Source organism: Ascaphus truei, chromosome 18 (assembly GCF_040206685.1).
Source record: "Ascaphus truei isolate aAscTru1 chromosome 18, aAscTru1.hap1, whole genome shotgun sequence".
NCBI classification, from domain to species: domain Eukaryota; kingdom Metazoa; phylum Chordata; class Amphibia; order Anura; family Ascaphidae; genus Ascaphus; species Ascaphus truei.
Genome location: NC_134500.1, coordinates 15,953,534 through 15,967,252, shown reverse-complemented (window position 1 = coordinate 15,967,252; position 13,719 = coordinate 15,953,534). Strand labels below are relative to the sequence as shown.

The window sequence follows — 13,719 nt, the reverse complement described above, 5'->3', positions numbered from 1 at the left end:
GACTGTTACCCCTTTTTCAATCCGCAACACGCTCGCTTAACACTAAAAAGTCAATGGGCATTGCATGTCCGATTAATTTAAATGACTTTCGCTTTTTAGCTCTTCTGGGAAAGAAGGACTTAATTATGTTAATGCGCTTCTGTCCTCAAGTCCTCAAGGGCCACCAACAGGTCAGGTTTTCAGGATATCCCTGATTCAGCACAATTGGCTCAATCAGTGAATGAGTCAAAGACTGAGCCACTGATTGAACCACCTGTGCTGAAGCTGGAACTGATTGAGCCTCATGTGCTGAAGCAGGGATATCTTGGAAACCAGACCTGCCGGAGGCCTTTGAGGACTGGAGTTGGTCACCCCTGTTATTAGAAGCATCTTATAACAGGCCTCCAACCATATGACTTGTTTGTCCTGTTTGCTGTGCATTTTGACACCTCTTTAGATATCTTAACCAAATTTAGCATGATGGTTCCTGAGATCAAGGAGCAGGTTATCTGTTTGGATACAATTGGATGCCATTTTTAATCAAGATGGCAGACTGAATCAAAACTGCACTGATTTCAACCAAATTTGCCTGTATTGTAAATAGCTTGATTGAATAAAAAAAAAAAAAAAAAAAAAAGTCCATGTTTTGCACACGTGATCAACTATATGTTGGGTGCTCCAGAGTGGAAACTGGAATAAATGTGTATGTTTTTACGTCTGATGGAAAACCCAAAATATAGTTTACCCACCTGCATTAAAATAAAAATACATTATTTTTTTTCCCCCCTAAGAAATGAAAAAATGTAAACGATCAAATTTGTATATCTCAGTATTTTGAGGGGTTTCTTAGAATTCCCAAGCATTGCCGGGTACTATGAGCTAGTCCTTTATATGTCCCATGTTCCCTTTGTAGCATGCGCTGCTGCCAGCCGGTTTCCGACAGAAGGACCAAACCTCTAAAGAAGCGTCTGGGACTTTTGACAGAGAGCACCTTATGGCTTACTTGCAGAAGGAAGCATTGGAGCAGGAGGACAGAGAGGATTGCGTGCCATTTACTGGAGAGAAAAAAGGTAACGCTGCTGCACTCCCACAAAGACCTAAAGTGTGATAAGTGTGCAGGTAAATGGCCAGCAATAAGCAGTAACGGCACGCTCATTATTTAATACTCACTGGTGTGTGCAGAACAGATGTTCAGGGAATATGATGGGATTTAAGGGAGCAATTCATGCACTTTATTTATTACTTTTCAATATAGGTTTGAAGCAGGGGGTCTCTGGAGATGAACCTCCTTAATTTCAGCTCCGGGGACCCCCTGCTTCCCGCGATACAGACCTCCAAGGGGGGCGAAGGTATCTCAGCAAAGTTTAAAGCTCCCACGTCACGGGGGCCAATAGGAAGCCTGACCTGATGACACGGCTTCCTATTGGCCGGCAGGGTGCGGGAGCGTCGAAACTCTGCAACTACATGATCCCTGCTTGCCGAGCTGCCACCGGCATCCCTTTGTATCTCCGGAAACGGGGGGGAGGGGTCCCCGAAGCTGAAATTAATGAGGTTCAGCTCCGGAGACCCCCTGCTTTAATCGTATGTTAAAAAAGAAAGAAAATATTGCATGCTTGGATTGCCTCTTTAGAGGGTTTACCTCAAGTGGACGAAAGCAGAGTAGGCCCATCTCAAGTTGAAATAATAGTTTTTCTTATGTAAAACATACATACATTAACTGTGAGCCATTCTCGGTACCAGGGAGAGAGAGGGAGGGAGAGGGAGGGAGAGGGAGGGAAGGAGAGGGGGGAGACGAAGGGGGGAGGTGGGAAAGAGGGGAAGGAGGGGGGGGGGGGAGAGGGGAAAGAGGGGGGAAGGGAGGCGGAGGGAGAGACTCTTATTTGTTAAAGTTTCCTCAATTTAATGTCCCCTCAAACAACATGTGGAGAGACAAAAATGAGCATAACTGAGATACCTGGGAAATATGCTAATCGGATATGTAAACTTAGCATATTTCCCAGGTCTCTCTGGCATGTTTGAGGGGATATCTATAGCAGTTGCGACTTTAACAAAGAAAAGGCTCTCTCTCTCCCACCCTCCCTATCCTTCACCAGCATTACCCATATTTCAGGGCCTAGAGGCAGCTAACACCACATTTAGGTTTGACCTAAATAGCCATGCATTATTTAAGGAGTAGCACTGGGTTAACATTAGGTTATCTGCTTTAGTGCACAGGCGTTATGATTAATGTAACTTTTTTTTTAGGTTAAAATTAGCTTAAATAGCAGAGTAATAAACGGAGCTTAGTGCCTTGGTGTTTTCCTGCTGGTCTGTTCCAGTAATCATGGAAGCAACATTAGGATTGCAGGTTTAGCACTGGAGAACTCAGACAATGCTGAACCCTTTACTTTAGGTGCTTACAATTCTGTACATTTAAAAAGCATCTGTAAATAAAAGAACTGGCACCGTTGTATTATACATTTAATTCCCAGAATGCTCTTTTATGCCTCACTTCCCTCATTGCACAAGTCTCTGCTTTATTGGGCCCTTTTTGTGCGAAATTCATAATCAATATAGCACCGTTGCATATCCACACTCCGAGCTTGCAATACACATGTCAATTTGTCTAAGGCCGCGATTATACTGCATGCTCGCGACCGCGTGACGTCGGGCACGCGAAACATGCTCTGCAGGCTGATTGCCAAATGACCTAAAGCGCACTGGAGAGAAGAAAACAAAAACAGAACAAAGTGTAGTCTGTATATAATAGGTAGATGTTCCCTGCTATAAAGAGATGCACTTACAAGATGATCATTCAAATCAAGCAGGGCAAATAATCTTAGCTGGATGTGTTGTTAAAAGGATCCACGTCACCAAACTTCACTCAGCTCCTCTGTAGAGATGCAGGTGCTTGGCTCAGTCAGAAGGATGTTCTTCACTTGCAGAGGCTTCTTCTGAACTAGTAGGTTTAGCTGGGCTCCTCTAATAGCCTTCTCTAATAGCACATCTGATATCAGAAGCATTGTAATGAACCCCGTCCATCTGTAATAGTGCATCTGAGGTCAGATGCATTGCAATGAACCCCAACCCTCTCTAATAGCGCGTCCGAGATCAGAAGCATTGTAAGGAACCCCAATCCTCTCTAATCGCGCGTCTGAGATCAGAAGCATTGTAAGGAACCCCAATCCTCTCTAATAGCGTCTCTGAGATCAGAGCATTGTAAGGAACCCCAACCCTCTCTAATCGCATGTCTGAGATCAGAGCATTGTAAGGAACCCCAACCCTCTCTAATCGCGTGTCTGAGATCAGAGCATTGTAAGGAACCCCAACCCTCTCTAATAGCGTCTCTGAGATCAGAGCATTGTAAGGAACCCCACATTGGTCATTGCTGAAAGGGCCAGCAATACACTGCAGAGCAATACATTGCTGATCACTGTGGCAGGGAGTGGTTAAAACAGGCAAAAGAGAAGGATGGACAAGACAAGGGCGCAGCTTTGTTTGAGTTTTGGTGACCGTTCAGTGCAGAACAAATCTTGTAGCAACAACTTTTCGTATAAGAGTATCTGGATCGTGACCAAACCAGCTTTTGGCCAACGTATCAGATGGGAAGCATGTTGGCTTCTTTTTCATCATAATGAAAACCACATGTCCCTGCTAATGCACTCAAGACAAACACAAACAGGCACATCTCTCCACTGAACTGCTTGGATAAACCCTCAGCCCCGTGAGCGATCTGCAATGTCTTCTCAAGCAACCACGAGCATGATGTAATGCATAACCCATTGGAGGGGTGGAGCAGCAGTGATGCACTGCAGATCAATTTACCATTTGGTAGAGTTAAATGGAAATGGAATTACACAGTCCAAACCTTAGTAAGAGCCTGCACATCCCCACTTTACTGGAATATGTTGTTACTGCATTATTCTGAATTGATGGTGGTGTAGATCAGGGGCGCACAAAGCTTTTTTTGCTGCGCCCCCCCCCCCTAGTGTGCTGGCTCCAGAGCTTGCGCCCCCCTCCCCAGTGACCTGGCGTCAAATGATGACGAGGGTCGTGTGACGTGATGTCACGTGTCCCCACAGCGCGACATGCGTTTCTATGACGACATGTCATGTCACATGACCCCGCGGCATCATTTGGCGCCGCGTTGTCATGGCGACATGACAAGAAGCTGGCTGAATCCCGGTAAGTTTGAAGTTGCAGAGACCACCGCGCGGCCCCCCGGCATTTAATTTAAATGCCTCGGGGATGAGCGCGGGTCCCCTGCAACCGCCTGCGCCCCCCAAGAAAAATCCCAGGCCCCCTAGTTTGCACACCTCTGGTATAGATTACTGATCTTTAGTTGGTGTTTGACACCGCTATTCTGCAGACCATTGCAGACCACTGCAGACCATTGCAACTGCCTGCTAGATGTTTACCCTAAATTAAGGGGTTACTTTCTCAACCTTATATCATTCATCCCTCCAATAAGCAACACACTCAAAGAAACCTCAGCATCAATGTACAAGTGCACTTAAACCAAGAGAGATGTGTCATTATGTTAACAGTATCTGACGCAACCAGTGTCATTTAATTAAAATAAAAGTGTTTCAGATTGCATAATTGCAAACAAACAAAGCTGGGAAAAAAACTCTACTTCAATTCATGCCCTGGATGTTTTTAGCTGTTTGTTATTGCTGCTGTTATTTGATTCATACTTTAATGGTACTGCTTTCTTAATATGATGTTGCAGCAATCATTTGGGACATTGCAACAGTATGCAGTCCATTTTTTTTTTTTTACGGGAACTGTGGCGTTCCCAGGAGCCAAACACTGCTTTTCAGCTCCGGGGACACCCCGTTTCCCGAAATACGTACACGTAAAGTTCCCAGGTTTAAATCTCCCTCAGGGGAAGCAAAGTAGCTGCCAATTCTTGGGCCAATAAGAAGCCTTGTTTAGCAAGATTGAACAGAGAAGTTCAGAGGTACCCCTATAGATGCACACTAGACATAATGTATATGTTTTTAAGAAGCCGCAACATCAACAGTTGTGGTTTGCTGTTGGACAATCGGTTAAATCCCCTTTAAAAACCAGGAAGTTACCTGTAACTTCAACAGTAAGTACCTTGCAAATCGGGAGGGGGCACCTAGATCTGAAAACAGTGCGGTTCGACTCTCAAGGGCCCCCTGACTCCAAACCTGTAATAAAAACAAATGGGTATTAGGATGGATTTCTCTGTTATCAATGCATGAAATGTCTTTGTTAGATTTCTTCCATGTTTTCTTCCTGCGAGATTCATGTATTCTGGTGAGGTTATAGTTTGTCATGTATATTAAATATAAATGACAAACTATATAGATTTGTTATAGAGCAAGGCCCCGCTTCTCGGCGCCCCGCTTTTTTGGCGATCCGGACGCCATGTCTGCGCATGCGCAGAACGGGCCGGTCCGGGGTCGCGCATGCGCAGAACGGGCCGGTCCGGGGTCATGCATGTGCAGAATGTTTTTTTTTGCCGATGTTGCAATGCGTAGAACAGCGCATTGCCGGCCTGCGCATTCGCACATAACGAAAATCGCCAATTCCGCTTTCCGCCGATTTTCGCTTTGCGGCAGGTCCTTAGAACGGAACCCGCCGCATGGCTGGGGCCCTCCTGTAGTTTATGATACAGAGAAGCTTTTATGGTCCGACAAGAATATTCTTCATAGATATAAAAGTGTCAATAGAGTTTTCAAACCCTTTCTGGTCTATTCCTCAGCTCTGAAACACATGGGTCCTTAAATATAGTCTACCAAAGTTGTTGACAGAAGTGGCATTTAAGATTTACACGTATGAGAGACAATGTTATCAATACCTGTTAATACTTATCAATTTTTACCGAAAGAGAGTATTTGTTAATGAAAAGTTTGGGCAATTTGGACGTTGGCCACAGTCCAGTGACACCTTACCCAGTAGATTGTTAAACTATCCTCTCCCCCCCCTTGGTGGAGGGTTGTGGATGGAACATTGGGGGAGGAGGGTGTGAAGTACAAGCAATTTTGTGAACTTTTTTTACAATTATTATGTAACAAGAAAATGACATTGACAATAACACACATTGAAGTGGTATGTATGAGTCAACATGTTGTAACTCATTAAACCAGATGGACCTTTCTTTAACGATACAAGGCTGCCGATGTAGGTAACAAGAGTGTGCTACAATGTATTTAATTATAAACCAAAATATAAAGAACATGCTGCACATCTTAAAATGGTAACATTTCTTACTATTACCGGTGCTCCGGACACCAGGGAAAACCCATTTTTGTAATCCGTAGATATATCCAGATAAGAACAACGAATCGGGGCACTGCGGATTTTTTCAAAGGAAATTAATTGGCCCAACAGGTAAATCGATGTTTCGACTGCTTCCACTTGAGAAAGTCGAAACGTCGATTTACCTGTTGGCCCAATAAATCTCCGTTGGAAATGAGTAATGGCACTGCGGATTTGGCACTTTCGGTTGAGTATATTATATGTCCCCAAGCAGCTAGTGAGTTTGATATGTTTTTTCATGCGGTAAACAATGGATCGGTACTTATTGCTAAAAAGACGACAGAAAAACAGGCACGCCCACACCAACTGGTGAGTATCTGTGTATTTGAAACTCACAGGTGTAGTAAGGTTTTTTGTTAGGTTTTACGAGTAGACCAGTAGTGCTCAACTACAGTCCTGAAGGCCGCCCAACACATTAGGTCTTCGACTGAGCCACTGACTGAGCCACCTGTGCCGAAGCTGGGATATCCTTCAAACCTGACCTTTTGGGGGGTTTTGAGGACAGGAGTTGACCCCCCCAGGAGTAGACAGGCAACCATACTTTTTAATGTGTCTATTTTTCTCTTAGTTGGTGGTGGGTTGCAAAAAAAAAAAAAAAAAACCTGTAACTCAAAGAGAGGAATAAGCTCAAAAAGTTTGAAAAATTATGCTTTACATGTAAAAAATATCAATTAATCTCAGATAAATCAGTAAACTTTCTCTGGCTGATATATATATATGTATTTTTTTAATATTTACACTAATACAGTTAAATATTTAGCCTCTATCCAGAACCACTAAAAAAGGGGGTGGGGATCTCTATGTAAATGTGAGTGTTACTTTTTCATTTAGTTACACTGGGATTGTGAGAACAAACTCTGCCCAATTCCGTAGAAATGCTGAATTAGTCGACTGTATTTTACAGCTTGGATGTATCACAGGTTGTTATAGAAATAAATAATATGTCCATTGAAGTACTTTGGTACTAGTGTTTTCTCGATGTTCCTATGCTACAGTTGTTTTAATTCACTTCCTTTTCTTGAAACTGCTCACTTTCCGGCCATTGGCGTCGCGTATACAGTACTCATGTCATTTATTTTCCATTCCTGAGCTGCAAAGCGCCAAGACACAATGGTCGGGAAATCGTCAGAGTGCGACACAGGGTATGGCGCTCCGATCTGGCTGTAACATTGACTCGAGTGGCAGTTACCACCTAATCGGGCACAATATCCACGCGTTGTACTTTGATGACTCATAACCACTAGTTGTCGGGGAGGAGGGGTTTAAAAGGTCATCGGCAATTGAAATTGCAGCCAAATAGAAAGTAAACTATTAGCAACTCATTTTAAAAAAAAGGATGATGTTTGAGCAACAAAACGTCATGAGACGCACTTACCTGAACACCCTCCTCCTGTCTCGGTAAATTCTCCCCGTTTATCATTTAGATTGTAAGCTCTTCTGGCAGGGACACCTTTTCCGATTGTTTTTGTCTCAAGCGCTTATTCCCATTATGTAGACAAAAGACGAAAAACAGACAAGCACAACCGGTATCAGTATAAAAATTATTTAAACCGCATTGAAAGCAGATAAAGCTCATTACATGTGAGATCATATGGATGAGCACTGCAGGGCACGGGTGAAAAACATCAATGGGGAGCTCCTTGGCTGGTTGTATAGGACAGAATTACAACCAAGTCTCCCGATATTAGGACCGTGTAATCTGTCCGGCAGTCAGGGTTGTTTCGCGAGCCTCATCTAGCGTCGGTACATCCACACGGCTGTATGAAGCGATTTAATCCAATTATAATGTTATACCACGTGTATTACTGCAGTAAAGCACTACGCACCTGGATGGTGCCATATAAATAAAGATGACATTTTTCTTCCAGAAGCATTATGTAGGGATCACCACTTTAACCCTTTGGGGGGCACTGTGATGTAGCTACTACATCAAGGGGGTCATGACACTACAGGGTCCCCTAGAGGTGCAGTAGTAGCTACGCCATTATGTGGTTGCTCATTTTTCTAGGGGCGATGTCATCCGAGGAACGGACAGGGGAGGACTCCTCTCATTCCATTGCATCATCACTGACAGAGCTATCATGTGACCGCCTGTACCGGGGGGACCGTGGCCCTGTGTTGCCACGGCCCCTCCGACAGCAAAAGGGTTAAAATAACCTGTTTTTTTGGGGTGGGGTGGACTAGAATAAATGATTGTAGTTGAAATATCATTTTTTTTTTTAAAGTGCTCTGACAAGAATATAAACTTACTGCTGAATTAAGGAAAGTAAAAAAAAAAAAAAGTGTGGCTGTTCCGAATCCTACTTATCTCAAAACGGAAGTTCAACTAAAAATAGCCAGAAACAAACCTCACTCCAATCTGTTTATAGGGCTGCGTATTGTCACCGGTTAGGCCGATTCCAACAGGAAACTGTCTGCTGGAAGGATTTGTGTGGATGAATAATGTTTGATTTTAGACTAATTGTAAAAAGCAGGAGCAGGCAGAAACCAAAGTCTTATTTCATTATGATGCGAAGAGATCTGCACTGTATTAGTATGGGTATGCAGTAATGTTTATCCATACGTACCTTTACAATAATAAATAATATTTAACTTTTAGAACTGTATAATTAAAATAAAGGAAGGACACTATATATATATGTAATGAAAAAGTGAATACAGTACGTTTAATATTTCTCATTATTAAAACAAGATTTGCATTATCTTTTGATAATGCACGTTTAACGTTTAAGGTTTGGCCAATGCGCATTGACTGTATTGTTCAACGCATCTCAGCGCTACGATCATCCCCGCTCATACAGGTAACGTAACGATGGTGGTATTGCCAACGGACGCTCTTTTTGCACATTTGAGGATACCTGTTTAATGAAAGAAAAATAACGTCCGTTACCTAATTAGGTGACGTCCCGTTATAACCCCTCATTTAACTGACTTCTGTGGATCTACCCCTTAGTGGTAAGTAAGGAGAACTTGCAGAGACAGTAGGAGAGTGTTCTGGTGAGAACATCAGCATGGGGACAAGGTCAGTTCATCCGAGATGTATAGTATCAGCCAGCTGAGCTACCCATATGCTTCGTTAAGGGGGTGTGTTTCAAGATGAGTCTTAAAGGTGACGAGAAAGGGATTATGCCAAGACTTAATCCCAATGACCCAGCATTTATTGCTGAATAAAATAATATTAAGTACATTAATAGTAGTTGATATTTCTCAAACATATGAAAGATGCATCTCCCTTACCTCAGATTTAGAAGGGGGAAAAAATGAACATTTCTGGTTCTTGCGCTATAATCTTTGAAATAAGTAGAAAGGACACATGGTTTCTATATAGTACGGTTAGGCAGTGAAAACAAATTACATACCATTCCTTTTATCGCTGATCCAATGCATAACAATATCCACATCTGTTCTTGGCCCTCTGCAAGTCTGTCCCGTGATTGTTTCATTGGAGTTAACATTTTTATGGGACATCTATGAATATTTATTTCTTCGAGCAACCAAAGTATAGCACTTCAGTTGAATATTTTTTAAGACATTCGGTTGCATCAGCCTTAAAGAACGTGATTTCTCCATGTAAAATGTGTTTTTATTTACAGGCAGGTTTCTAAATGTCATCGTTCATACCAACCGTGCTCTAACATCCGGGATTATTATATGAAGCAGTCTGGAATTTAGAAAAAAAAGAGAATACCAAAATGTTTATGTAATGTATAGAAAGAAAAATGTAACAAAAAGGGGGGAGGATCATCTGAAGCTACTGTATATACTGTATATATATATATATATATATATATATATATATATATATATATACTGTATATCTACTTCACTTTCTCAAATTATCTGTTAAAAAGGCTGGGTTTCTGCTGGATGTACCACGGTTAAAAAACATTGGTTTTCTTGTCTTTTGTAAAAAGCTTGAGACCTCAGCTTGCACAGCTATATACATATGTGCTCTTTAGCACTGTGTCTGTTAAAGCCCTATAGCTGGCAGTAAAGTTAAAGAGTTTCATGATAACAAGACCAAACCTCTAATTATTTCCAGATCGTGTCAGTTGACACTGTTTTCCAAATTGCACAACACTGCATTCGTAAACTAGTCTCGTAAACGCATCTTTAAGTCCTAAGGCCCAGATTCACTTAGCTATGTTAAATCAGGTCAAATAACGTGACTTTACCTGAAATAAGAACAAACTTTATTTTCCCTGAGTAACACCTAATTCACTGTAACGGTAAGAAAATAAAATATAAAGGCCGTACTTGAGCTTATTTGAATAGGGTTGACGTTAGGGATGTGCAAACTTTTAGCAAAAGCAGCAAATGTGCCATTTTTCTTTACAAAACATTACAGTATAAATCTCTCTCCCCCTCCCCCCTTTCTCTCTTCCCCATTTCTCTTTCCCCCCCATCTCATCTCTTATCCCCCATCTCTCTCCCTCTTCCCCTCATCTATCTCTCTCCCTCTTCCCCTCATCTATCTCTCTCCCCCTCCCCCAATCTTTCTCTTCCCCATCTCTCCCCCCCATTTCTCTCTCCCCCCCCCATATATCTCTCTCCCCTCCCCATCTCTCTCTCCCATCCCCATTTCTCTCTCCCCTCCCCCATCCCCCCGTCTCTCTCCCATCCCCCATCTCTCTCTCGCCTTATTTCAGCATCTGGATGAGAGGAATGCCCTGTTTAGGTGTGGCTTAAATAATGTTATGTTATTTCCTGGTGCTAACCTTAACGGTGGTTATTGGCTAGTGTTTCAGTATATTTTAGCCTCATTAATGTCTTGTTAACACTAACACCACTTAAGTGTAACGCTACGGTGTTAACAAGAGTAACTAGCAGGGCTGATGTCTCCTGGCGCGATCCTCAGATTTGATCTTGGCTGGCGACGGCCGCGTCAGGTGAGCAGTTCCAGCCAATGAGGGCAAACCGCTCACGCCACGCCTTCACCACGCCTCTCTGTCTCCGCTTTGCAGTATCCCTGGTATAATCAAGATGCCGCTCGGCGGCAGCGTGAAGGGGATGTCACCGGATTGCGCTGTTGCTCAGCAGCATATGGTATAATCGAGCCCATAATCCCAGTTAACATCATGTTATATGGCTTTAGTGAATGCTACATTAAAATTAAAGGCTGTTAAATTAGGTTAACATAACTTTAAAAAGGCTCACTGAGCTTATGTAACGCTGTACTGCCCGCAGACCAGACCAGTCCCCAGTGCTGAGGTGGGTAAGGGTATAACACGCACCCACAGCAGTGAGGGCGTGCCCGGAGTGTGGTAGGGTTAGCCAGATACTTGCTGAGTCCGGGGCGCCAGAGGTCCGAGTAGTGAAGTCCAAAAGCCGTTGGTCAAGGGTAGGAGAAAACAGCGTAGTCGTAGTTCGAAGCCAGGTCCAGGGGTTAGAGAGCTACACGTAGTCAAATGGAAGCCGAGATCAAGTCCAGAGGGGGTACACGGAGGGTAATGCTGGGGTTGGTAGCAGTGAGTAGTTTTGGTGCTTGCCTAAGGTTAGTGGTGGCACTGGATCAACATGAATAGTGGTAGCACGATGGTAAAGGTGAATTGAAGTAACTCTGGATAAAAAGAAATAGTTAGTGGTGGCACTAGATAAAACTTAATAGGGGTGACAGTGAGTGAAGATGAATAGTGGTGGCAGTGAGTGAAGATGAATAGTGGTGGAAGTGAGTGAAGATGAATAGTGGTGGAAGTGAGTGAAGATGAATGGTGGTGGAAGTGAGTGAAGATGAATAGTGGTGGCAGTGAGTGAACATGAATAGTGGTGGCAGTGAGTGAAGATGAATAGTGGTGGCAGTGAGTGAAGACGAATAGTGGTGGCAGTGAGTGAAGATGAATGGTGGTGACAGTGAGTGAAGATGAATAGTGGTGGAAGTGAGTGAAGATGAATAGTGGTGGCAGTGAGTGAAGATGAATAGTGGTGGCTGTGAGTGAAGATGAATGGTGGTGACAGTGAGTGAAGATGAATGGTGGTTGAAGTGAGTGAAGATGAATAGTGGTGGAAGTGAGTGAAGATGAATAGTGGTGGAAGTGAGTGAAGATCAATAGTTGTGGCAGTGAGTGAAGAAACAATTTTACCTCATTACCTTTTCTGTTTTTTAACCACGTCCCTATTATATTGCATTTTTATTTTGTTGTAGTGATAAATCAAGTGTTGTCCTCTGTAAATACTGCTCTCTGACCTTTGCACATCAGGCCCAAATGCTCACTTCCCCTACATCTATTCCCTAGTGTTTTTTTTACAATCCTGAAGCTGCAAGCAATGTAAATATAAATTATGAACATCAGAGCATTTTACAGGACACAATGTATTTCTAAAAATGTTTTGTTTTTTTACCAGAAAATATTACATTTTCAAGTATGTCCTGTCCAATACTGAGCTCTAGTTCACCACACCTCAGGCTACCAAGCTGTGCCAGGCTTGCATTTTCTCTGGCACAGCTGCATTGAAGTGGATATGCAGTATACTTCTGCCCTTGTTCCTGTTCATTTGTTAATGTTTCTCTTTCCATTAAGGAAGAAAGGGGTTGTTTGGCAGCCTGTCCTTGGATCCCTGCTGCGTTCTAACCCCTCCTGCTGTGTAGCATGTGATGTGTCACTTTCATTGTGTTACAGGACCTTTCCGCACTGCACGGTTCTTCCATTCAAATCCCCCAAAACAGCTGCCAAAGAGTATACTCATTCTGATTTTCTATTTTGGTTCTATTTTGGTTCTCGAGCTGGCGATACAGAATTGGCTATTGCTCATTCAAGAAATTCAGTGATTCTTTCACTATCTCTTTTAGCTTTAACCTCCTTTAGCCTTGTAAAGTGGCCCATCAGGAAAAAACAGTTGTGCTGAGAGAAATGCAGAGAAAGTGGCGTTAATATTCTTTTTTTTTTTAAAGGTCCATTAAAGATGGGCCACATACGGTATACTGCCAGATGTCATCCTCTCACACATCCTCCCTATTTCCCAGCTACACTTGTACACCATATTCATTTCCTCAATACTAATCCTATATGTTTAGCTTCGCCCGTCAACTAACAAAGAACAAGCAGGAGTTGAAGATGGAAGAAAGGCAGAAAATATCTACAAAGAGGCTCATTTGTGAAAATTAAGTAAAATTACATAATTTGATGGTCAGTTTAATCCGCTCACTGTTTAACTATCGGCGCCACTTTATTGAAATCACGTATTAATGTTTATCTATCTACACCACCATGTTTGTTTTGTTCGTCATGATCACATGCTTAATTAATTGGGACATCCTCGTATAAATAGACAGTAGGAAACACCTCGCCAACCGTAGCAGTTTGGGGGTTTCGATGCGTTGCACAACACTATGAGCATTAAATGGGAAGAAGTTGTATTTATTGAACACATTTGAATAATGTTCTTCGGAATCACAGCTCTTTGTGTAGAAATAACATTAGTTGGTGGAAAGCACTCAGCATTGCATTATTTATACATCGAGAGCCTAAACGA

The 13,719-nt window shown here is 42.7% G+C and overlaps 1 protein-coding gene across 6 annotated transcripts in view; it reads left to right on the top strand.

Annotated features, from left to right (window-relative positions):
• The window catches only part of LOC142468959 (tropomodulin-2-like), a 44,418-nt gene that overhangs the window by 17,343 nt on the left and 13,356 nt on the right, over positions 1-13,719 (top strand). For all 6 annotated transcript variants that reach the window (XM_075575687.1, XM_075575688.1, XM_075575689.1 and 3 more), the window contains one exon: positions 893-1,049. In XM_075575687.1, coding sequence (XP_075431802.1) covers positions 893-1,049 — 157 coding nt within the window. The remainder of the gene's footprint in view (positions 1-892; positions 1,050-13,719) is intronic.